The sequence below is a fragment of the Sinohyriopsis cumingii genome, chromosome 7, assembly GCF_028554795.1.
Source record: "Sinohyriopsis cumingii isolate HCF-2022 chromosome 7, ASM2855479v2, whole genome shotgun sequence".
Taxonomy (NCBI): Eukaryota; Metazoa; Mollusca; class Bivalvia; order Unionida; family Unionidae; genus Sinohyriopsis; species Sinohyriopsis cumingii.
This window is the reverse complement of record NC_142967.1, coordinates 126,052,264-126,078,379: the sequence shown is the minus strand read 5'-3', so window position 1 is coordinate 126,078,379 and position 26,116 is coordinate 126,052,264. Positions and strand designations below refer to the sequence as shown.

At 35.0% G+C, this 26,116-nt stretch overlaps 1 protein-coding gene across 1 annotated transcript; it reads left to right on the top strand.

Moving 5' to 3' along the window:
* Positions 1–26,106, top strand: LOC149796082 (phosphoserine aminotransferase-like). The gene is made up of 10 exons (XM_089965994.1): positions 1–155; positions 5,042–5,102; positions 7,545–7,614; positions 11,346–11,551; positions 13,524–13,601; positions 15,227–15,321; positions 19,528–19,697; positions 23,613–23,741; positions 23,958–24,095; positions 25,121–26,106. The coding sequence occupies exons 1-10, from the start codon at positions 96–98 to the stop codon at positions 25,224–25,226; spliced, it is 1,113 nt and encodes a 370-aa protein (XP_089822120.1). The 5' UTR covers positions 1–95; the 3' UTR covers positions 25,227–26,106.
* Positions 26,107–26,116: the final 10 nt, after the last annotated feature.

Below are 26,116 nucleotides of genomic sequence, written 5' to 3'. Positions count from 1 at the left end.
ATTTATAAGGACGAGAGACTCAATTACTTCGTTTTGCATTAGCGGCGAGTACTAGAGAACGTAGTGAATTAATTATAGTATCGGTAAACATCAAAATGTCGGAATCGAAGAAAGTTATAAACTTTTCACCAGGGCCTGCTAAATTACCAGAGGAGGTGAGTTTTTACATTTCTTACATGTCGGTTATAGTTACTTTCTGAGAACGCTACAGTTTATATTGACGTTAGAAATTTCAGTTAAGTTGAGTCCTCTTATTTTTTTTTTTTTTTTTTTTTGTATATCTAATAATGTAAGCAATACGATACTATATTGTTCACATCGTTAGATATAACAAACAAATCATGATCGATATGACTAAAATTGTAAAAGCTACGTTAAATATCTAAACCACACACACTGTATATAATTGTAGGACTTAAAAAATCTATTTTTAATTGTTTAACTGTTTTACTTGTAGTACGAAGTAACTTGTTTACCTGACCAACTTTCTTATTGACGTCGTTTCTTTCTCCTCGCCCCCGTATGCATAATATAGTAAATATAAACGCGTTTGTCACATTCAGCACACAATATATGTAAAGTTTGAGGTAAACAAACTATTTGTGAATGCTCCCTTTCGAGTGTCAACAGCGTGTACGAATGGAAAACTACCTAATCTATATTTAGTACTGGTAACAGACGACATCAGATGAGCTATTTATAATTATGGTTCTTCCGCAACCGAGCATATATATATATATATATATATATATATATATATATATATATATATATATAATTTGTTTTTTTATATTTTGTATGATTTTTTCCTTGGTCTCGACGTAGCACATGTACGATACCAACAAGTAAACAAGTATATCGCCGCCTTTTTCATTTTCTGACATTACTGTTACAAAGCGGAGTTCTTCGTGTTGGTCTAGCACGTGTACTTACTGATATGAGGTTTCATTGTGTTCCATGTAGCACCAGCCTCTCTGTACTTCTAATAACACAAATCACGGACCATGTTAAAGAAACAAAATTCGACACAGAGTAGAGCTTGGCATGTAACAATATTTGTTACACATTCTTTGTATAAATACTGTCTCTGTACATTAAGCGCCAGAACAATGTTCAGGTCTCGACCTTATTTACAACTTATCTAGTGATGCAATACAATAAATACTGACATCTAGTACAACAAGTAGGTCTCCACTTTTTTTTCTGACCACTTCCAGTAATGTCGGAAAATAAGTGGATACCTTCTTGTTGGTCTATAGATCAAATGCATTTTCATGGAAAATAGATTCCTGCTTATCTTGTCTGTGCCAGAATAACATGTTTGTTCTAGGCCTACACATGAACTTTTTGTTTGCCTTGTTGCAGTTCATTGTACCATATGTACTCCTTTTTAAGTGCAACCACAAATATTAGAGACTTGTAGTCATTTCATAATGTGCTGGCACAATAGTCTGTCTTGTGTGTCCTACTATTGCTTTTAACTTACTGCATAGGCACAGATTTGTCCTCAGATTATGTGATGGCATATCAGGGTCTGTGCTGATGGAGTCGACTTGTAACCAAGTACACAAGTACTTCATTGTCTTTGAGGAAGATCATGGTTTAGGTCCAGATGTTCAGAAACTATATTCCAAATGCTGCTTTCAAAGTGTTTGTGTGTTCCAGTAACTCCATACTATCTTTGATGAAGGTGCATACACTTAGAAGGGGGAGTGGTAGAAACGTCCATTACCCTGGAGTCTCGGACAACTAAATATATATGTAATGATTCTTCTAAATTTGTAAGCCTCGTAAAAAAATTGAGATGGAATTTTATCCGTTTTCAGTGACAAACATTTCATCATTAAATTGTCCATCTGAGTTCCTAAAGCAGTTTTCCATATTACCGCAGGGCTGAGCAAATCCCGTAGCCCGACGTCCCGGACTAGTCATTTTTGAAGTCGGACAAGTAAAATTTTCCAAGTCGCTAGTCCAGGACAAACGCTTTTTAAAAAGTCGGGCTTGTCCTTTTTTCGTTCTTTAATCACTATATCTACCTTTATTTGGCCAGTCATGCCCTCTGGGCGTACTGAATACTTGATTCTACTCCTCTTCCTTTATACATTTACATCCTGTTACCGCTTGATTGGGCTAAGCAACCAAATTATCGGCAAATCAAAACACGTCAAACAAAAGAAAGCCAGTATGATCAATTAGCAGTGTTGTAAGCGGTTTTGTTGCAATGAGTTTACTCAATCTAGATCATAACCAGCGGCTCACTATGATTTTAATCCAGCGAGTCAGTGTAATTAAATTAATGAAAGGTACTTTACCGACATCAGTGTTGGTTTTCTTTATGAACTGATTAAATGACAGTAATGATTCTTTAATTTATAATTGATTATGAAGATGGTTAACTTCCATGTGCGATATTGTGTTTGAAGCGAAACAATTACGCTAATTAATGAGCTGTTTCAGTTCATATTTAAAAGAGAAATTTGATCTTATGATCACTTTAGAAGTAGTTGTCAAGCAAGCTGATAGTTACTCTGCGGATAAAATGAGTTTGCTAAATTATTTTCACAAGAAAGGTAATAACGGTGATTCGGAGAAGGTAAATTTGTTTGAAAATGGAGGGATAAAACGTAAGACGGATACTGGGTGTGCTTGTTATCCCTATCTTGAATATATGACTCGGAAGGTGCAAGACATATACATGGACATATTTTAACATCCATGAGCTAAAACATATACATGAACCTGAAGAAGCCAAATATATAACAACCAGTGTTTTTAAAAACCATTTTGGGACCAGTGAGAAGTAAGGTGGGACTAGTGAAGAGAAAGGTGGGACTAGTGAATTTTCTGAAACCACTTGTCCTGGGCTAGTGGTTAAAAAAAAATTTGCTCAGCCCTGTAATACCTAATATAGTTTGGTAGTAAAGTATTTGGTGATTTCTATTTATTATTGCCAAGTGTCCCATTAATCCTTGTGAGTTCCATATCCAATTAAGTAACCAACAGTCCATACTAGAATCTCCCCAGGGTAAACTCTTGTATATGTCTGCAGTATTATACTGTATATTTCATAGCTTGGGCCTCAACATGTGCCTGTCATCAGATATTTTACTTCTTGATAAGTCTGTCCAAGAAATGGGCACATGCTGTTGGTCATTTGGATTGCTTCTCTTAGCCAAGTTTAGGAAAATGAATATGGCAAGTTTAAATAAATAAATCATAACTATTACATACTATATTGACTTGTATAATGTTCAAACAAATATTTAGTGTTAACAGCAACAATTTAGATACAGGTTTAAAAATATAGAATTAATGATAATGTGAATACATTATGTAAACTTGGACAAATGTAAAATGTGAAAGAATTTGTTGTTGGGTGGACTGCTACTAGAAAATGATGGAGAGCAAGATGGTGTCCAAAAAAAAAATTTGTTTCATTACCATTTATTGGTTCATCTTAGATTAAATAGGGGTGTAAATCTGTGTGCAATTAGGGCTGACTGTAACGGTATATGTGACCAAATTAGTTGAATAAATGGACAATCAGGTTATCAATGTTTGTTGTCTGGCAACAACACTGGGATTTAAACAAATTTCTAGCTATGAGTAGTATCTTTGTTTACACAATTACAAAGGTATAATGCAAAATGTGGCGGTGGGTTTAAGGCATTGCTTACATGACAAAGGTTGTACAATACAAAAAGTGGCTGTGGTTTTAAGGCATTGCTTACATGACAAAGTTTGACAATGCAAAATGTGGCTGTGGGTTTAAGGTATTGCTTACATGACAAAGTTTGACAATACAAAATGTGGCTGTGGGTTTAAGGCATTGCTTATATGATAAAGTTTGACATTGCAAAATGTGGCTGTGGGTTTAAGGCATTGGTTACATGACAAAGTTTACAATGCAAAATGTGGCTGTGATTTTAAGGCATTGCTTACATGATGACAAAGGTTGTACAATGCAAATGTGGATGTGGGTTTAAGGCATTGCTTACATGACAAAAGTTGTACAGTGCAAAATGTGACTGTGAGTTTAAGGCATTGCTTATGTCAGAAAATCCAAATTTATTCAGTGGCGCGAGTGTCAGTTTCTTGGGAATTTAAGCTATAGTAGGATATGTTTTTCATTTTGTATTGACAATCAACAAATGTAGCATGTATGCATCTTAATGACTTTGAATACACGTCCCTTTTGATCAGTACATTAAGAGCATTAATGTGTTCTTTTGTTATATTTTTGATTAATGTCTTTGTTAATACAAATGTTTGTAAATTTTTTACTTGTAAAAAATATTGGCATCAAATTTTGGATATGTGGTTTATGATTTCTTTAATCATTGCTTTATTTCTTCAAAATAGCACTAACCTACAACAGAAGTATCTTTGAAAATATAAAATGACCATTAATTTGACGCAAGTAACAAACAGTATCTTATTGTAAGATGTGTATCATGAGTAATATCATTATGAGGCAGTGGTAAGGGTTCCATGAATGTTGAATCGCAAATAATTTTTAGAATTTTTATCTAGTGTGCATTTAGATTGATATGTTCCCATGTGTTACATTGAATTGAATGCAGCATGGCAATCGAACACCTAAAAAAATACCCCACCTAGCGTCGTAAACAAATGAGCAAACACCAACACTCAAAATCACCATAAACAAACACCCGAAACATCAGCAGTCAATTTCTGAATAGTTATTGTTCCAGCAGGACACCTTACTTTGATACTTTTTGTGCTTTTGCTACTTGGACTGTATATTGTGTTAGCAGTTGATGGTGACGTACATTCTGAATAATAAATCTAATTTGAATTACAATAATGCATTATAAAGAAGATCAGTACTGAATTAGAACTGTCACTGAACATTTGTGCACCATTAAATGCAAATATATCATCAATGGTCAAATAAGAAACTGTTGTGTAAGACAAGTAGGTAGGCATAATGAGGAACAAATCTCTATTTTCTATTGCTCATTTTTTTAATTTGCAAAATACATAAGTACATCCCCTAACTGCCTCTTTTCCTTGACAGGTTCTGTTGCAAGCTCAAAAAGAACTGGTCAGTTATGGTGGTGCTGGTGTAAGTGTTATGGGTAAGTGTATTTATTGGATGTAACTGGACATACAAGTTTGAGGTTTTTTTTTTAATGTTGTGAAGGAAAGGGAAATTATAGAAATTGTATCCATTCAGGTGATTTCTTGATACTTAAGGTTTCATATTTTAAATTGGACTTATCACATTTTGCTGTAATACTCGTGTTTACAAGGATTCCTGATAATCATGATGCTTTGTTTGGGCTGTACTAGTTGGCCCATACACTGCAGATCATTACTTGTTCATAGTTGGTACGGAAAGTTTGTAAGCAGTAGATATAACATGTTCGTTATCTTTTATCTGAACTTGCTTGATTAAAAATTATGCTTCCAGAAAAATGAACCATTGTGAGGTAGCCAGTTCCAAGTGACAGCTGGCACAGTCCTCCTACAAGGTTAATGCCCTTAGCATATCCTGTAGATTAATAAATTAAAAGGTTCATACACATACCTGTCTATTTAACTGCCTTAAGCCAGAGCTGACCAGTGACATTCTAGATGCTAGCCAAGTATTTGATTTTGTAAATAGCTTGCTTTAAGGTCATATGAACTTAAACTGGGGAGCCTTTGTTAGATTTGACCAGAAGTTTACAAACAATCATGCAATAATCTCCAATATAACTTGGGTAATTCCTTTGCCAGATTGGGAACAACAGACAGGTTACTAAGTGCACTGTCTGATGACTTCACTGTTTATAGGTAAAAGTGCACATGAATGGGGTTACTGGGGAAGATCATGTATGAATGAACACAGCATAAGCACATGGTAATACTGAGAACATATACACTGGCCAGAACAAACTAGATTAATCCTGTAGGTTCAATGCTTGATGACAGATGGCAGGACTGAGTATGTATGAATGAATAACACTACATAATTGCACCCTCTCTCTCTGAACATGTACACTGACTAGAACAAACTAGATCTAGCCTGCAGGGTCAGTGCTTGATGGCACTGACTTAAAAAAAATACATATACCTTTGTCATATAGTACTTGCAGTGTTGTAGAGAACTAAAAGAGCCCTTGTTAAAAAAGTAGTTAATAACTTCTCAGAAATGGGTGTAAGGAACTGACCTTTAATTTACCTGTTATTTTATTTTGAAGCAGAATATTTTATTTTTTAGTTTACCTCAAAATTTTCTTTCAAGAGTGAAAGAGAGAAAACATTCTCTTGAATACTTGGGTCCAGGTGTGAAACCCTTTTTGTTTACTAAAATGAAGCAATATTGGTCCCCATTTGTTGCGCTTTAAGAAAATGGCATTGGTTTCAATGTAATCACAATACACACATTATGTGCTACTGTATTTAAACATGAAATATGTCATTCTACTGTCACTTCTTTGAGAACCTAATTAATTGCCAAAGATAGCAAGGCAACCAAGCAAAATGCTGAATAAAAAGCTTTGGTTCATTATGGTGGAGCAAGTTTAAAATATTGTGAATTTAAAAATCCTGAATTGACATGCAGAGATTTGCTCAATGATGGAAAGAAGGTTCACTATCACTTGCAAGGAAATCACTAACAGATCACTTGCAAGGTAATCACTACTAGATCAGGCCCAGATTGAGAACCATATATATATATATATATAGAGAGAGAGAGAGAGAGAGAGAAAGAGAAAGAGAATGTATTTTCAAGTTATTTTGGGGCCAGAAATCCATTTTTTTAAACAAGGCTAAGGCCCTCACCCCACACACAACAAATACATGAAAGCTTTGAATGGCATGGATGCCTTGTGAATAATAATAATAAAGACTTCTTTTAAGGAGAGTAACCTACTTACATAATAAAACAGTTTGCTTGAGGGATCCTTAGATACATGAATGGATTACATATTTGGCAGGTAATGTAGGGCTTAAATGTCATTAACAACTACTGTACATGGTTTACCTTGAAAGGGCCATGTGGGCTGATGCAATAACATAAAATGTGCATGCATCTTTCACATGTTCAGGCATCCGTCATTTTGTCAGTTGATTGTCATCTAACTTTGCACTCTTGCTCACTTGTGGGGTTTTATAATGTATTATTTAGTTAGCATGTAGCCCTGTGACTATCAGGTCATATATAGCCCTTTTGAACCCTCTGTCACCTTACAGACTGGTAGTTATATATATATGTATCAGGTCATATATTTAGTTCTTTTGAACCCACGTTTTCTTACAGATGGATAGTTATATATCTTTTAAGATACTGTTACACTGTCAATAAAGGACATTTACAGACATATAAAGGGATATCAAAGTTTATAGTTTTAGGCAAGAAATGTTTATAGAGATGAGATTGATACTGAAGTTAAGAAACATGACAAATACGTGTCCTTTTTTGAGCAGGTATCCATTACATGTATAGATATCCACTAAGGCAGACTGTCCTGTCAGTATTAAATAACATTTAATTACTAAGGCAAAATGCATGAATGTTTTTCTCTCATCAGAGCTGAGCCACAGATCCTCACAGTTCTCCAAGATAATCAACAACACAGAGACATGCTTGAGAGATCTTTTGTAAGTGTCATATGCAACATGTGTCTGTAGGGGTAGAAATATTTTGAAAATATGGGATTGTTACTGGGATTTGAAAATCTGTGGTTGTTCCTGGGATTTGAAAATCTGTGGATGTTCCCGGGATTTGAAAATCTGGATGCAGTGTTCCTAAACTTTAATTAAATAAAATTATTCAACATCTTCTGTCTGTGTGTGTGTGTCAGAAAATCTTTCGGAAAACTTAGTTTTCCAGCTGGATGAATACACGGCTGAAAACTCTTATGTGCCTGTCATGGTGGTCCATGTTAGAAATTCCCTAATGACATTCCACCCAGTATGATTAATGAACCAGAAAATAGCATTTTATTGCAAAATATTTAATAAAATTAACTTATTTTTTTTTTTAAGAAATCATCCCAGGAAGTATGGATTTTACAATTTATGACTGGTCTGTTTCCATCTTTGAACATAAAAAACCTTTAATGTTGATATAAAGAAATTCATTTCAGATTTCTTTATTAGATATTATTCTGCCTGGAATGAATGTTAAGCTTGCATGGAATACATTTTTTTTTTTAGTCTTTACAATCATTTTTCTTTTCTTTTGCAAAATTGTTCATTCACATTTTATGCATTTTTTGACTTCATTTCACAGTATGCAAGTTTCTTCTACCCCCAAATTGCATACCAGTGTTTCATGTTAGTTACCAAGATCTGTTTTTGCAAATTTATTTGTATATATCTTATACTGTGCCCCCTACTCCCCACAAACATACATGATGTAGCAAAGCAATCATAATTAATTATTAACACTAGATGATGTGGAGGGATTTGAAAACAGCTACAATCTCAGCAAACATACACGTGGCATAAATAACAGCCAGCATGAATTTCCATTACCAACTGATTTGTCATGATAGTAATCAAACTGTTGTAAACTCAAATCATCAAAGGCTAGTTTCCCCATGGGCAGGGACTGGGATACATTGTATTTGCCTGAAGCTAAAATAGAGTTGTTTCTCTGGGGGCAGGGAGGGGGATACATTTGGTTTGCCTGAAGGTAAAATAGTTCTCCTCTGTGAGCAGTGACTGATACATTTGGCCACCTGAAGTTAAAATAGAATTGTTCCAAGTGGCAAGGCAATTTATTTCTGTACCCCTGAGTGATATATAGCAATTATTATTGAATGATAATGTGTTTAATTTTTGAATAGTTGGACCATATATCTAGACTTGGCAAGAGCATTACTTTACATATTTTAATTGATATTTTACTGCAAAATATGTACATTTTGAACATCACTGTGTAGCTGTGCCCAAGGTATTTTAAAATATTTTGTTTCCATGAGTAATTATAAATTTTTCGATTCATTGCAGCCTAAGTATTACATATTATTGATTTCCCTATACCCCGTGCTATTGCATGTTTATTATTTTTCCACATACTCCTAGAACATTGCATGTTTATTATTGTTTTTCCCCATACCCTTAGAATATTGCGTGTTTATTATTATTTTTCCCCATACCCTTAGAATATTGCGTGTTTATTATTTTTTTTCCCCATACCCTTAAAATATTGCGTGTTTATTATTATTTTTCCCCATACCTCAAGACCATTACAGCAAGAGAAACCCAGAAATTCATAGCTAAATACAGTACTATAATGGTCCACCTCATGAACGGCCACCCACTCCTTACGGCCAGAATCCTTTGGCACCTATGAGTTTGTGTTCAAAAGTACTCCTAAAAATGGGCACTCCTCTAACGCGACCAGCAAACAACATGTTAGTGCAAAAATGTACAAATTGACCCCTCACAAGTGGCCACATTTTATTTTAGTATGTGTCCAAAACCAATATTTAATTACAGTACGGTAAGTAATCCGGTTATGTTTCCTGATGTCTGTTTCTGGATGTAAGGTTTTCATTACTGAAGGGAGTGTTGGCTAAAGTACATGTACCATTATGGTTATTATTGTATCATTAACACGGACACTTACAGGAATGGGGTCAGCAATGTTTTGATAGAGCTTTGGACTTTGCACAGTGGATTGTTTTTTTTTTTTTAAAATTGACGATTATGGCTGGGTGTAATTGTCAATATCCTATCATGGCTAGATAGAAATAGGGTCAGCAATATTTCGATGGAGCTTTACAACTGTACGTAATTGTCAAAATCATAAAATGGTCAGATAGGCTAAATATACAATTTATGGATTAACACCCGCGCAGAAATTAACCTTGAACATAACGGGGTACCAGACAAAGACAAAATGATAGTATATGCATCACTTCCTTTAGAACAAAGCATTTCGTTTACAGAAGTTTCATCTGAAAAATTAAATTGCAGTACTGTACAATTAGCAACATAGGAAGAAATGTTGCAACACTTGAGCGTGTCATCTGGTAAACAAAAATAATACTTTAGAAGAAAAGTAACAGTTATTTGACATGACACTTGGGAGAGCTCACTCACCAAAATGATTGTTGGGAGACTCAAATAAACCAGATCATAAAAGATAAATAGAATATTCTGTAACAGTGGGGAAATGAAGTAAATGGAAAGAGAATCATTTTAACTTTGAAACAAGGCATGTACCCAATTTAAATAATATTTTTGAACAGTATTGTAATGTGCATGCCAACTCGCATTTCACACCTAAGAATAAGAACTATTAATTTATGTTACCGTGAAATAACTGTTTTTAAGACAAGAACATTTTAATGATTAATGCTATTTTTAAATGAAGATGTTAACTGCTTTAAGTTATATGTAGCTTTCATACTTTATACACATATACATCTCACAAATATTGTCCCTCTCTGGAAAGGCCACCTGCATTATAAAGCTACTTTCTCAATGCAGAAGGGTTGGTCATATTAGAGGTAGACCACTAATTTACCATTTCCCATATTTTGGCTATCATCAGTTTTCTTGTCAGCAATGGGATAATTTCACACAACTCTAATATAAAAACATTTCAAATTACCTTACATTAGATGCATTATTTAGTCACCAACAACGAATATAAAATTCCAACAAAACATTTTTTCTCTTTGCTCTTTGAGCAGATTTCCTTGATGGTATATTAGAATTTAATTGATTTTGATTTACTCCTAAATGAAGGCTTAATTTGGGAGAATTTATGTATGTTTTAGTTTCATTTTTACAATTGTAATCTTTGTGAAATTTGAAGTTTTGTGAACATATTTTGCAGTTTCAGACTATCAAGTGCAATTTGGACACTTTCTGGCCTCAAAAAGTGCATTATAATTATAATAATGCCACATAAACAATATTTTGGGTTTTCACTTTGCATAAATACCCAAATTTCTTGCAAGAAGAGATCATAACCACAAACTAAAGTAAAAAATAGACCTTAATTAGATTCCTGAACGAATACTGTTATGGAAAAGTTGGTTTGAGTTCCTTTCACATTGCTAGAGCATAGCTGCACCAAGTTTTTAGTTAATCCTGTTTTAATAACATTACTGAAGTACTTAACAATAATTTGCTTCAAGGAATTCAGATGACTTATATTTCTTGTTTTGGACATGCCCATCAGGAAACTCAGTTTAAATGTGGGAGGGACCTATCTAGATTTAAAGGACGCCCAGCAATGAGATATTCAGTGTTTTTAGCTCATGAAATTTACTTATCTTTTTGCATTGTAAGACATTGTTTGATCAAATTACTGTGTACAAGAAGCATTTTTAAATGTTACGGAAATCTTTTTCTTTTTCTTTTAACAGAAATATCCCCAACAACTACAAAGTACTTTTCCTGCAAGGGGGTGGGTGTGGCCAGTTTTCAGCAGTCCCACTTAACTTAATCGGCTTGAAACCCGACCACACGGCAGACTACATTATTACAGGCAGCTGGTCTTCAACAGCAGCTAAGGAGGCAGAAAAGTACGGAAAAGTTAGTAGGGTGATCCCAAAACTTGACAGCTATACAGGTGAGGATTGCAAAACGTTGTAAATAGAACTGAATTTTTAATTTCATGGGAATAGAAGTTTACAGACAAAATGCATTTGAAAATGATGTGGAAGTGATTGACTTGTAGTAGATTACATTAAGTTGTTCCTGATATATTGGGCTTTGGTCTCTTGTCCATAGCAAATACAAAGAATAAGATTTATTTTATATGGTATACTACTACCAGGTTTATAATTAACTGGGTTTTAGCTGTCCTGGTCAGAGACCATAAAGAGATAATGTGATGGGCTGTCTGTCTGTCTGTCCATCTGTTAGCTTAACATTCATTATCACCATGCCTCCTTTACTACATTGGTAGTTGTAATGAAACTTTACACACACACAAAATCATCTCAGTTTCTACTTGGTTTTGATCAACATCTAGGCTGTTCATGCATTCAGTATGGCCAGCACATGTGCCATTTTGAAATTTGTAGTATTAAGAAGGGATGATAAATCAACATGGGGATTTCCCGAAAGATTTCTTGTAATGTCTGGTTAGTCCTAAATGAAACCACAACAGAAATGACATCCATTATGGCTGCCATGATGGCTATCTCCAAAATCTTATCACTAATCCGGAATTGATGTTATTTTGAAGATTTAATCTGCTAATGATGTCTTGTCATAAAAACAAAGCTGAATTTACAGCCAATAAAATGGTGCAAATTTGAAAATCATTTTATTGCTTAAGAATATCAAAGTTGGGTTCTGCCAGTGTAACTTTCTTTCTTGATAAACATATTGTATTTGTGATAGTAAAAAGTCTAAAATCATGAAGATGCTATCATTTGTACAAGAAAAGATAAATTTAGGACTTGGATTATTTGTATGGATTATTGACAAAGATAAATACAAGACTCGATTATAAGGCTTTTCCTAGTTGCATTGTTATAATGGTTGAATGTATCATGATCATACATTCACAATATAAATCAAATTACATGAAACTGAACTGTTTTGTGTGCTTTGGATACATTGCAGTAAGGTCTGTGATTTTGCTGAATTTATTTGCATACGATACTAAAATGCTGTCTAAAGGTTTAAAGGCAGGTTATTTTTTATTTCAGCTATCAGTCATTTTTCTTGTCTGTGGCAAGATCTGTTTTTGAAAACAAACTCTGCAGCATCTGTTCATGATGTTCTATGGCATAGAGGCCATACATTTGTAGCATCTATTTGTGATGTTCTATGGCATAGAGGCCATATATTTGTAGTGTCTGTTCGTGATGTTCTATGGCATAGTGGCCATACATTTGTAGTGTCTGTTCATGGTGTTCTATGGTATAGAGGCCATACATTTTGTAGTGTCTATTCATGATGTTCTATGGCATAGAGGCCATACATTTTGTAGCATCTATTTGTGATGTTCTATGGCATAGTAGCCATACATTTGTAGTGTCTGTTTGTGATGTTCTATGGCATAGTGGCCATACATTTGTAGTGATAGAGGCCATACATTTGTAGCGTCTATTCGTGATGTTCTATGGCATAGTGGCCATACATTTGTAGCGTCTGTTCGTGATGTTCTATGGCATAGTGGCCATGCATTTGTAGTGTCTATTCGTGATGTTTTATGGCATAGTGGCCATATATTGGTAGAGTCTATTAGTGATGTTCTATGGCATAGAGGCCATATATTTGTAGCATCTATTCGTGATGTTCTATGGCATAGTGGCCATACATTTGTAGTGTCTATTCATGATGTTCTATGGCATAGAGGCCATATATTGGTAGAGTCTATTGGTGATGTTCTATGGCATAGAGGCCATATATTGGTAGAGTCTATTAGTGATGTTCTGTGCATAGTTGTAATAAATTTTGTAGTTTCTCTTCATGTTTTATGTATAGAGATCTTAAGCTGAGTAACTGTTTAATGATTCGAAAGCCTATTGTTTTATGTTTCAAAATCATACCCTCTGCATATTTACATTTTATTTATTTGATTGCAGTGATACCTGACCAGTCAACATGGAATCTTAACCCAGATGCTTCCTATGTATATTACTGTGCTAATGAGACAATCCATGGTAAGAACACAAATTTCCTCCAGGGTTGCGGTCTTAACAAGTGCTCCAGTTTTTCTAGTTGCTAACAAAAGTGCTTGAATTTTAAGTTGGCACCAAAATAAAATATTTGATTGAAAAATGCTTGAATTTCAAGCTAAGATGCATTTCTTTTTAATATGTTATTTTATTGATATAAGCAGTTTGTGAAAAACAAAGAAACTGTTTTAAAGAAGTCAAAAACTATATCTTCCTGAAATTGTTATACCATGTGGGATTGCTTTCATATTCAAAGAAAAGTGCTTCTGTGTGGCTTATTCATGTGTTTATTAGTACTCAACCATATTGAGGATTGTATTCATTAGTACTCAGCCTTGATGTGAAAAATATTCATTAGTACTCAGCCTTGTTGAGGCTTGTATTCATAAGTACTCAGCCTTGTTGAGGATTGAATTCATTAGTACTCTGCCTGATTGAGTATTGTATCTGTATCATGATTTTTAAATTATTGGATGTTATTGTTGGCTTGGGGCATCAGTGCTGACTGAAAAAAGGTCGTTCATATATTCTGTGATGGGAAGTATGTTTTCACATGTGGTTGGCATTAGTGCTATGCCTGGATATAGGTTATAAATAATACACAACAGACTACTGTGTGTGTTGTGTTTGTTGAAAACCAATGAAATTTGGGACGTTGGAAAGAAATGTTTCCTTAAAGATGTTTTTTTAATTTTAAATATAGCTTTAAATTTTTTTTTAGTCATATTGCTATGGCACTTTATATATATGCCTAGCACTGGGGCATCATGCTTCAGGCATGTAGCATGATGTCCTACCCAGTCACATTATCCTTACACCAGGCCGACCAGTCCTAACACTAACCCCTTAATGCTGAATGTCAAGCGAGGCTGCTGCTAGTACCAATTTTTATAAGTCTTTGGTATGACTTGGCTGGGATTCGAACCTGCAACCTCCCGCATCTGAGGTGGATGCTCTAACCACTCGGCCACTGGATCATTAGCTGCTTAAAGATGGAAGCTGCTCAAGATGGTCCGAGACTAAAGCTTATAAAACATCTAACTCACAAACGTGTGTAAACAATACCACACACACAAATGCTTTTTAGTGTTTCATCCAAGGCCTATTTTAGCAAAAATATTTTTAAGAGTTCTGGTCTAAAAACAAAATTTATTGGACATGGCACACCACAATAATGACATTAATTTAAATATTTGAACATTTTATTTTGTGTTCGAAAAGTGCCTAGATTTGCTCATGAACTGTCTGTGTGAACTAAATTCCACCTGTAAAGTAAGAAGAGAATTGTATATTTCAGAGTAGAAAACAATCCTATTGAAGTTTTGTAAAATGGAAATGGAAAACAAAACTGCACATTTAATCACCAATGAACATTTTGGAACAAATGCAAGATATTGTCAGAAATGGATTAAATTTTATGGTCAGTTCAGTTGTGTTTGAATACAGTTGTATGTATGTATTGACTACAATATGTTCTTCAGTTTGCTTTTTTTAAGTATAGGAATATTAATTGTATTGAATGTCAACAGCTTGACACTTCATATTTTAAATTTCTATAGATCTTTATTATCTGTTGATTTATATTTTTTTTCTTTCGCTTTATATTGCAGGTGTGGAATTTCAGTTTGTGCCAGAAACGAATGGCGTTCCTCTAGTCTGTGATATGTCCTCCAACATTATGTCTAGGCATATTGATGTCAGCAAGGTAAGATGGCATGCTTTAAGCCATGTACCATTCTCAGCAGTAATGTTAAAATCTGTTACAACTCTGTACCATTCTCAGCAGTCATGTTTAAAGCCAGTACAACTCTGTACCATACTTAACAGTGATGTTAAAAGCTCTGCACCATTCTCAGCAGTGATGTTAAAAGCCAGTACAACTATGTACCATTCTCACATTTTTTGTGAGTAGAAAAAATTATGGAATCACAATACACGAATGCTTGTGATACGAATGTTAAGAGGTGGGAATACTTGGAATGATTGTTTGATTTTTTGTTGTTGTTATAGGGTTTAACGCCATTTTTCAGCGCAAGATAGGCTATACATGGCGGCCAGTATTAATGGTGGAGGAAGAACCCGGGAAAACCCCGGAAAGAACCACCGACCCACGAGAAGCTACCAGCAAGCTTTCTCACATATCCACATTGGCCGAGCCCGAGACTCGAACTGACGCAGACAGAGGTGAAATGGCAGTGATCCGTGACAGAGAGCGCTTTAGACCACTCGGCCACTGGGGGCCCCCCGATTGTTTGAAAGAATTTCCACAGAGAATTGTTTTGGCTTCAAGTGCAAAAGGGAAAATTCAAAGAAATTTTCTAAAATGGTGCATTTACTTGATTTTATATTATTATATTTTTTTGTTTCATATTTGGGATTCATATTTTGAAGATATGGCATGGTGTCTGTTACTAAGAATAGTCTGTGTTTCCTGTAACAAGGTCATTTCTGTATTTACCAGTTAAGATGTAAACATATACAGAAATTCAGGGCATACAGATGAGGAAATCTTGCAAATTTTTTATGAATTTGCACACTTCAAGAGCTGTGGTGTGCAGAACTCCCACAAATTATGTTAAAGTCGTGAATATAAAATAGTACTTTGTGCGGTATAAAACTTTTGATTTAACTAAAGTGCTTATCATGACACAAGTCGGGTTGCCTGTAGAGGAGTTGAAGCACTTGTGTGATACATCTTTGTTCAGTTAAGCAACTGTTTACACATTGTCTCATGTTCGTTTTAAAAAAAAAGAAAGCTTATTTGTGAGCAAGATATCCTAGAGGCAACACATAAGAGCTGTGGAAAACTGTACATAACAACCATAAAGAACAGTTTCCTAGCTTGTTCAATCTGGCTAAGCTCCCAACTTGTTTAGTTAAGTTAAACTCCCAACTTGTTTAGTCTGGTTAAGCTCCAGACTTGTTTAGTCTGGTTAAACTACCAACTTGTTCAGTCTGGTTAAACTCCCAACTTGTTCAGTCAAGTTAAATTCCCTGCTTGTTTAGTCTGGTTAAATTCCATATTTGTTTAGTGTGGTTAAACTCCCAACTCGTTTAGTCTGGTTAAACTTAAACTTCCAACTTGTTTAGTCTGGCTAAGCTCCCAACTTGTTTAGTCTGGTTAAACTCCCAAATTGTTCAGTCTGGTTAAATTCCCAACTTTTTTAGTCTGGTTAAACTTCCAACTTGTTTAGTCTAGTTAGATTCCCTACTTGTTTAGTCTGGGTGAATTCCCTACTTGTTTATTCTGTTTAAATTCACAACTTCTTTAGTCTGGCAAAGCTAGCTATGCATATGACCATTTAGACATCTGACTGCGAAAGTGGCTTTCAGCACAGAACAATATTTATACACATAAAGAACAGACTAAATGCATGAACCATTAATACTGTTACAAATAGAGGAGACGTCTTTTGATGTTGGTTTCAGCAGAGTTCTAACACAATGGAGCAGGCAGAAAGACAGATAGTTATTTCAGTGTTAAGTAAATATTAAACTATGGCTATTAATGTATCAGTTCCCTGGATTCCTTGGATTCCATTTTAATGTACCAGTTCCCTGGGTTCCTTGGATTCCATTTTAATGTACCAGTACCCTCCATGTCATGTGTACTTTTGACATACATGCCAACCATTATGCTTTTGTTGTAATGATTACACATTTTTTCACTCAATAATGCCATACGCGTAACTATATTCGGATTATGCATTTTCAGTATATCCCTCTCCAGAAAAACATTAATAATTTGTTTTCTCATTTATTAACATCCCACTAATCCCACAGACTGTATTCTTGAAAAGACAGTCTATATAACTACGATATAAGAGAAGGCTTTTCCAAAGAGTTGAATGCACTTTCCTAACAGTATTTTGTTGTATTTATAGCAGTTACCCTATTTCCATGAAACATTCTGGTTTCTACTTTTGACCTCGGTTTTTATTTATAGCAGCAGTATGGCTTAGTTAGGAGTGAACAGACTAGTTTTCTAACTTTCAATGTTTGCTCAGATTCTTTGTTCTAATTCATATCTGGTACAGAACCAGTTATAGGTATTTGGCACTAAAAGTCGAGTCAGATTTAATCTAGTTAATGTGTGTGTTAGAGCAACAAAAAACATTCAGTTAATTTCACAGATAGATTAGGAAAAGACGAAAAAACGATTCAGAGATGAATACATGAATTATACAATACAGCATTCCATTCCAGGGCAGCTTCACGCCCCTTGCAGGCTGCGTGGAATAGATTTTAATATTGGTCATGGTGGTAAAACAAAGAAACCTTGAATTAGCTTGCTTTACCAACTCCAGTACTAAGGTAACCTATTTTTTACAGCAGAACTTAATTGCAGACATGAATTTTATAAATGCAGAGGTATTATCTACAAAGTTCTTAATGTAACATGGACTACCCCTAGCAGTAGAAGATTACATTGGTCCTTTGTTCAAACTGATGTTTCCCCAATTCCAAAATTGCAGAAAATATGCATGTGCAAGAACAAAATCGTCTAATATTGTTAGGTTTTTAGCAGAAGATACTTCACTTAAAATTGCAAAAGCCATGAAAATTGGGCCGTTTAGTATTGCAACAGACAGGAATAGTGATTATGACAAAAAAGTTGTACCCATTCTGTGTAAGAGGCTTTGAAATTGAAAAGGACAAAGTCAGAGTGCTCTTCTTTCATTACCAGAATTAACAATAGATTCCACTGGAGAAAACATTTTTTTTTATTTGCTTGATAATGCTTTGAATAAACATAAGTTGGCAGAACTGTATGGGGTTTTCTGCTGACACTGCATCAGTGATGACTGGAATTCATAAAGGAGTTGCATTCTATATTTTGAAAAATGTCTCCATCATTCGTCATGGGTTCAATTCCTGGCTGAGTCATACCAAAGACCTACAAAAATGGTACTAACAGCTGCCTCTCTTGACGCTCAGCATTAAGAGGTTAGTGTTAGGACTGGTTGGCCTGGTGTCAGGATAATGTGACTGGGTGGGACATCATGCTACATGCCTGTGGCATGATGCCCCAGTGCTAGACATCACTATAACTTGCCACACTGCAGATATCATAGCAGTATGACTGAACAATTGTTAAAACATGTTAAAATCCAAATCACACACTCAGTATTTTGAAAAATGTCTCCATCATTGTACATATCAGGTTGTCTTGTCATATGATGCACCATGCTGCAGGAAAGGCTGCTGATTAATTAGAAGGAGAACTCTTGAAGTATCAAGTTGGCGCTCTACCTGACAATGTACTTCATGCAGACAGAGTTGATTTTTTTTTCATCTTATTTCCTAGCTAAAAGACCCAATAACTGTAAGATATAAATTTCCTCTTCCTTGTCAGGTTATGAAACGAATATTGGTTCTTTACCATTAAAATGCTGACTGTGAGAGATTGTTTAGTATTGTTAACAAAAATAAAACTGAATCCAGATTCAGGCTCAGTAACCCAGCACTTAGTGCTCTACTGGTATCCAAAACATTCATAGTCTCGGCTGGTACAAAGTGTTTTGAACTGCATTATGAGAGTCTGTTGCTTTTTAAAGCTCAAAGTGTTATATACAAAAATTTGAATCACTAATTGATGTTAAAAGTCCAGAGGGATGAATAAATCATTTTGTACATACGCTCATTGAATTTTTATCATGTTATATGTGGATTACTCTTTTTCTGCTTGGATTATTTATTTTGTCCACTTGTATTACACTTTTTCCTTACCTGCGGTTGACATGTATGCTTTGATTCTAGTTGCTTTGTGTAGTTACTAATGAGATCAATATGGTAATTGACCATAGATTTGCAGCAAGACTAAACATGCTTATGACGACAAAAATACTTTCATGTATACTTTTTTGTGGGGCAGTGCTTTTATCCAATTAACGTTTTTTTATGATTTCAGTTTGGTTTAATATTTGCTGGGGCGCAGAAAAACATTGGCTGTGCTGGTGTAACAGTGGTGATAGTTCGGGAAGATCTGCTAGGAAAGGCTCTACCCATTACTCCAGTTGTATTTTGTTTCAATACTCAAGCAGGGAACAACTCACTCTACAACACACCACCCACTTACAGGTAGGTACACAATTCTAAAGCACTCCACCCTCATACAGGTAGGTACACAATTCTACATCACACCACCCACTTACAGGTAGGTACACAATTCTAACACACTCCACCCACTTAGAGGTAGGTATACAAATCTACAACAAAATGCCCACATACGGGTAGGTTCACAATACTGCAGCACTCCACCTTCATTCAGGCAGGTACACAATTCTACATCACACCACCCACTTAGAGGTAGGTACACAAATCTTCAGCAGAATGTCCTTATACAGGTAGGTTCACAATACTACAATAAAACACACATACAGGGAGGTACACAATTCTACAACAAAACACTCCCAAACAGGTAGGTATACAATTCTATTAAAAAAAACACTCACATACAGGTAGGTACACAATTCTACATCACACCACCCACATGCAGGTAGGTGCACATTTCTACAACAAAACACCCACATACAGGTAGGTATTTAAATCAGGTATCTATACATAGCATTCAGGTTTATCCGTCAGCTGCAAAAATGATTAATGACTTTATGAGGGTGAGAATTCTCACACTGAATTGGAGATACACCCACTTTTTAATCATGTTTCAAAAGGAAGCATCAACAACTCGGTTTGTAGCCACAATCAGTAATTTGCATGATTTGTTAGTATTTATTTTGAATTTCTGGCAGTTGTGGACCGTTTTGCAGACCTTGTGCTCCAATATGCACTGTTTGTACCTGTTGTTGGTTGTTTTGGCACACACTGCTGATATTATTTTGCCATTTTAATAATCAAAGATGAATGTCCAACATAGTTGGTGACATTTTGGTGGTCTCCTCCATCCACAGTGACTGCTAAATCAGCTTAACATTAAAGAAAAAAGTGGTTGCGGAGTTGCAACCTATACTTTCTCCACAAGGCGTAGTGGCAGCTAGTACAAGAGATGACACAGTTGCTGTCCTTTGATGAATTTGTTCCACTCCATTCTTTATATTTCTCCAATAATTAATTGGAGCTCATGGGAGACTGTCATCCCATTTATAGATTGTACAGTTGGTTAAAGTCCCCCAGCATGCTTGAGCTTGGCCTTGGGGGCCAGTAAATCTGGGCACATATGGGGTATGTTTTGGATGTGGATGATCCATTTGGCCATCAGTCTAGGACCTTTAGCACAGCTGAGGCTGCCATCCAGCCACTAGGCTTGCTTTAGTCGGCAATCAGTGACTGAAATCTGTCACTTCTCCAGTATGCCAGTCATAACTATGATGTATGGAAGTATATGGGGATCCAGTGGCATTGCTGTACTAATTTGGCAACAAACAGTGGCTGCACACTGGTGGATGTTTGTAATGACATGTGATTTGGTAAGCCATTCCATCCATTTCACCACAGGTGGTTATCAAATTAGACCTCAAGCATTTATTATGACCATCTGTCCAATAAAGATAAATGCCCAGCCTATAGCTGAGTTGTCCATCCAGGTGATTGCCGAGCTGATCAGGCAAAACACACTGGCATTTTCATACTGGCAAGACAAACCATGGCAACCAGCATCTAGAATCTTTGCCATATCCTTTTGAGAGATATCAGACAGTACATAGAAGATAATGAGGATTACACATTTTGGTAACGAAAGATTAATTGCTATGTGGTCCTAAAATTTTGCTATTTCTACTATTAGAAAGTGATTTGGGATTTTCACCATAAGAGTTCTTGTGGTGTAGATGGCCATCTTGAAAATCTTGGGTGTCACTACTCCCAAGAATGGATAGTCATATTGACATGGGTTTTCACCAAAAGTCTTTCTAATGATGTCAACTTGGTTTTAACTGAAAAGGGTGCAAATCTGACAAGTATGTCCAACACAGGTAGGGAGGCCCATCTGTCAAAATAGCATACAAAGCACATTTCAATTTTAAAAAATTCTTTTATTTGATGAAGTTGTTTCAGATAGATAAAGAACTACAAACTATGCAACATTATAAAACTCGTGTGAAAAATCACTGCATTATCTATTGTACGTTTTGAGATAATGCTTCCTAAAAATGACATTTCATTGCAAAACATATCATGAATATTCAAAATTTGGCTTTTTTGCTTTGTTAGAGCTTTGCTTTTTATACATATGCACGTATATGTATAAAAGCAAACATTAAAAGACGATTTACTGGAATAATAATGACCAACAAGTAGATTCTTTCTTGACAGTGAGGTTATAGGCTTCAAAGTTTTTGGCATTATGGATGAGGCAAAGAAATTGTCCTGTTGTGAGATTCTTAAAATAATCCAAAGTTACAGACGACACAAGTGGATCAAGCGTGAGCAAACTTTCCAAAGACTGAAATGGCCAGTTTGGAATCGGATGACTAGAGTCTTAAACCGAATATTGCCTTCTAGAAATACTAGTTGTGCATATACATCTGAAAGACAATTTAGCTCAAAAATTAATTAAACTGTATGGAATTAGTAATTATACATTTTGGTCAAACATGTTTAAAGTGTCCTTTGAGTTTTGTCAATAAATGAATTTATGAATGTCTGAAATTTATGTCGAAATTCATGTTTCTTAAATTTCTTAAGGGCTTTAAAATTATTTTAGCCATTTAAGGAAAAATTAGGGACTGGATTGGAGACAGATGCCAAGTCTTTATAATTATTATAATTGTAAATGCTCTAAATACAAGGACATTTTCAATTTCTTTATAACATACTGACTGAAAATTCATTAATAAAACAGTAATGCTTACTAACATGTACTATTGCCATGAATTTAGATAAAGGGGGGGGGGGGGCTGCAAAATGCCATCAAACCTTCAAATACTGAAATTGGTATATATACCAGGTTTTAAAACTATAAACTAATGAATAACTGATTATATTAATTAAATTGACCATAAATATCATATTAAAAGAGCACAAAATAGAAGAACCTTCATTCAGAATGATTATTGATGGTTATGTCAATTTATTGTATTGCATTTTCCCAATAAAATCACATCTCCAATTAAAGTTTAGAAAAAACATCATTATTAACACACTTTTTAAGAGTTGTACAAATTGTTTCCATTGAATTCATGCTGAATTACATACTCAGTGAAAATGTGTAACGCAACAACCTGTTATCACTGACCTACCATAAACATGTGATGGGCCATAGCGGCCATTTTACTCTGGGTGCCCGATTATCTTGGAATCTTTCATTGGCAGTGCGGCATATTAATGCTTGCAAACGACACGATTTGGGGCTCATTCAATGCAGAAGAAAAGTTTTATCTATCTGACGGCACACTCCTTAAAATATCCAGAAATACTGGAGTAAAAAGAAAAAATCTTTCCCATTTCTTTGTTCTTGCTTGTTCTTCTTAGTGCAAATATTCTGAGAAAGGTCATAGTGTCAGCTATACATTAAACCCAATTTTATTGGTTAAAACTAACACACCTCCACGCACAGAGCAAATCAAATTGTCTGTTGTGAAGCATCAATACTGTGCATTAGTGGGTCACTGACCCGGCCATAATGGACAGTCATAATGACTGAAAACAAAACAGCCAAGTACCTATTTCAAACTCATCCTAATTACTTTATTTTTAATGGGAAAATGATACAAGTTTCAAGAGATAAAGAATGGAAAGAAAGCAAGATAATGGTTAATTTTTAATATTCTGGTTCATGGGAAACCAATCAAAATGAAAGGTTAATTATTGGATTTTCAGTGATCTGCCATTGATTACCTGTTATGATATCCGTGGGCCTCTCTAACACAGGAGCTTACATTAAATCTTGTTATCACTGATGAATATCAGAGATGGTTTAAACACTTGCATCTAATATAAATATGTTAAAAATAATAGCAGTTAGTAATACATGTATAACATTGTTGTTTATTATAATCATCTTATTATGTCATGCTTGCTTTTATGGATTTTTTGCAGCATTTACATCATGGGTTTAGTGTTTGAATGGATGAAGAGACAAGGAGGTGTGCATCAGATGGAAGAAAAGTCTATAGTGAAATCATCAGCTGTGTATGATGTAATTAACAACTCCAGTGGATTCTACATGTGAGTAAAATGCAACGATAATCGCTTGTGTTTACCAGTGTAGGATTAAAAAAAGTAATGCAGCAGTTTCTTAACTGGGGATTAATTTTTGTACAGCAGTTCTTTGGATTGTATTAGATGTAAGAAAGTTATGATCAAAAATAAAATCCATATGTGCATTTAAAATATTATTGTTATCCACAAATAACAATTAAGCTGGCAATGTTTTCTTTGCAGTTGTCCCCTGGACAAGGGATGCAGGAGTCGGATGAACATTCCATTCCGAATTGGCAAGCCTGAGGGCGATGAATTCCTGGAGAAAAAGTTTCTTGAAGAGTCTGAAAAACTGGGGATGATTCAGCTGAAAGGGCATAGGTAAAAATGCACCATCCATGCCTCAACTGACAGACAGCAATAACAGCTATTCTGCCACTTCCCTTTTTTCTTCAAATTGCAAAATTTTTAGGAGCATAAAGATTTTTCCAAACCGGTAGGAGACGTTACCTTGTATAGAATTTGGATCCAACTGAGAACAGCATAGATAGCAGGAAGATCTGTTTTCTTTGAACTAATCAGATGTGATCATAGTCCTAGATTGGCTGCCACATCAGGCTCTTTGTTGTTTTGCAGTTTAACCAGATGTATGCATTCACTACCAAACTGGTCTTGCTTTTGCAGAGTTTTTATCACAACTGTTGTGATTTATGATATGCCTGTATTCTTTGGTACACTGAAAATAAGGCCAGGAATATTACTGAAGAAACATTGATGCCCATCTCTTGTGTGACTCCACCAAATACTTTTCTTTCAGTTGAAACTCTAGTTCATAATTCATTTTTGGTATTGTGTTGCATAGTCCAAGATACTGAGGCATTGAGTGGTTTTAAGGCTAGAACTGCATTGTTCAAGACATCATTGTCGCACTGACTGGTTTTAGGGCTGCAAAGTCATTGTCCAAAATGTTGTCGTGGCACTGACCAGCCTTGGGGCTAAAACTGCATTGTCAGAGACACCATTGTGGCACTGATTGGTCTTAGTGCTAAAACTGCATTGTCCAAAACGACATTGTGGCACTGACCGGTCTTATTGTTGCAAAGGCATTGTCCAAGACATTGTGGCATTGACTGGTCTTAGGGCTAAGGCTGTAGTAAGGTAGTACTCTGATATTTGTTATTCTTTGGTCAGAAATTGTATAGTACATGATAATGATACTACTGATAAGCTTGTATTTACTATTTGACCTGAAATTATATGGGGCATGATATTAATCAGCTCTTAATTAGTATTTTAACTGAAATTGTATGGGGCATGTTATTAATTGGGCCCTGAATGGTCTTTGTTCTAACTAACTCAGTGTCATCCTTATAATTATTATTAATGTTGTTATCATTACCTTTCAGATCTGTTGGTGGGATACGTGCATCTCTGTACAATGCTGTAACAGTGGCAGAAACAGAAACTCTTGTAACATTCATGAAAGACTTCATGGAACGTCACAGAAACTGAAGAACAATTTTCATCATGCTTTTGATCATTGATATTGCTTCAAAAAACTGTATGAAAAGATTTATATAATAGACTTGAGCCTAGCTTGGCTTTTTTCAAGAGTAGAGCATTTTGCGGGTTACAGGGTTGCATTTTTTCAAGAGTAGGGCATTTTGGGGGTTACAGGGCTGCATTTTTTAGTTATATCAGGGTTTCAATTGTATGTCTTGCAACCCTCTATTCTCATTTCAGTTAATTTCATGACCCTTTTATCACAACATTACTCATCATTCTTCATCTAATGCATACAAATTTTATTTTTTGTTTCTAGTCCGAAATTTCTTACAAAAAATGTTCACACATCTGCATGTTGAATATCATAAACTCATTTACATGAAGAGTCATTAAACCATAAACATGTTTAGTGTAAATTAATTTTCCCATTGTCTATTTGAAAAAATGCAAGAACATGCTAAAACGAAAAGTAAATCATAAATTAATCTAACAGTAGTACCTCCAAGCTAATAAAATGATTAGTAAACAATTTGTTTTACGGAACCTGAAATTTATTTTTCTTCTCCACATCACAGGAGAATATTGAATTATAGAGGTTGTGTTTGCATTTTAATGGTGTTACATTTTATTATCTTTAATAATTTTACATAATCATTCATACTTGCCTTTTCTGAAATTGATTGCTGTGAAACTGAAAAGTGTTCATTAAATATTACAATGCTATTTATTCTGCAATATTCCTGGTTGTTTTTCCACAGATTTTTTGTCTGTATATTCATCCTAAAATAATTCATCTATGAAAAAAATGCAAACAAGTTAACAATCACAGTTTACATTGCCAAGTGCAGAATACTTAAAAGGTGAATAAAATATTTTGTAACAGAAATTAATTTGGT

Bases quoted from the DNA above. Each gene is read 5' to 3' on its own strand.
- LOC149796082 (XM_089965994.1), top strand. From the start codon at position 96: ATGTCGGAATCGAAGAAAGTTATAAACTTTTCACCAGGGCCTGCTAAA. The intron at 7,615-11,345 runs GTAAGTGTCATA...TTCTTTTAACAG, and splicing joins ACATGCTTGAGAGATCTTTT to AAATATCCCCAACAACTACA. The intron at 15,322-19,527 runs GTAAGATGGCAT...TTATGATTTCAG, and splicing joins GGCATATTGATGTCAGCAAG to TTTGGTTTAATATTTGCTGG.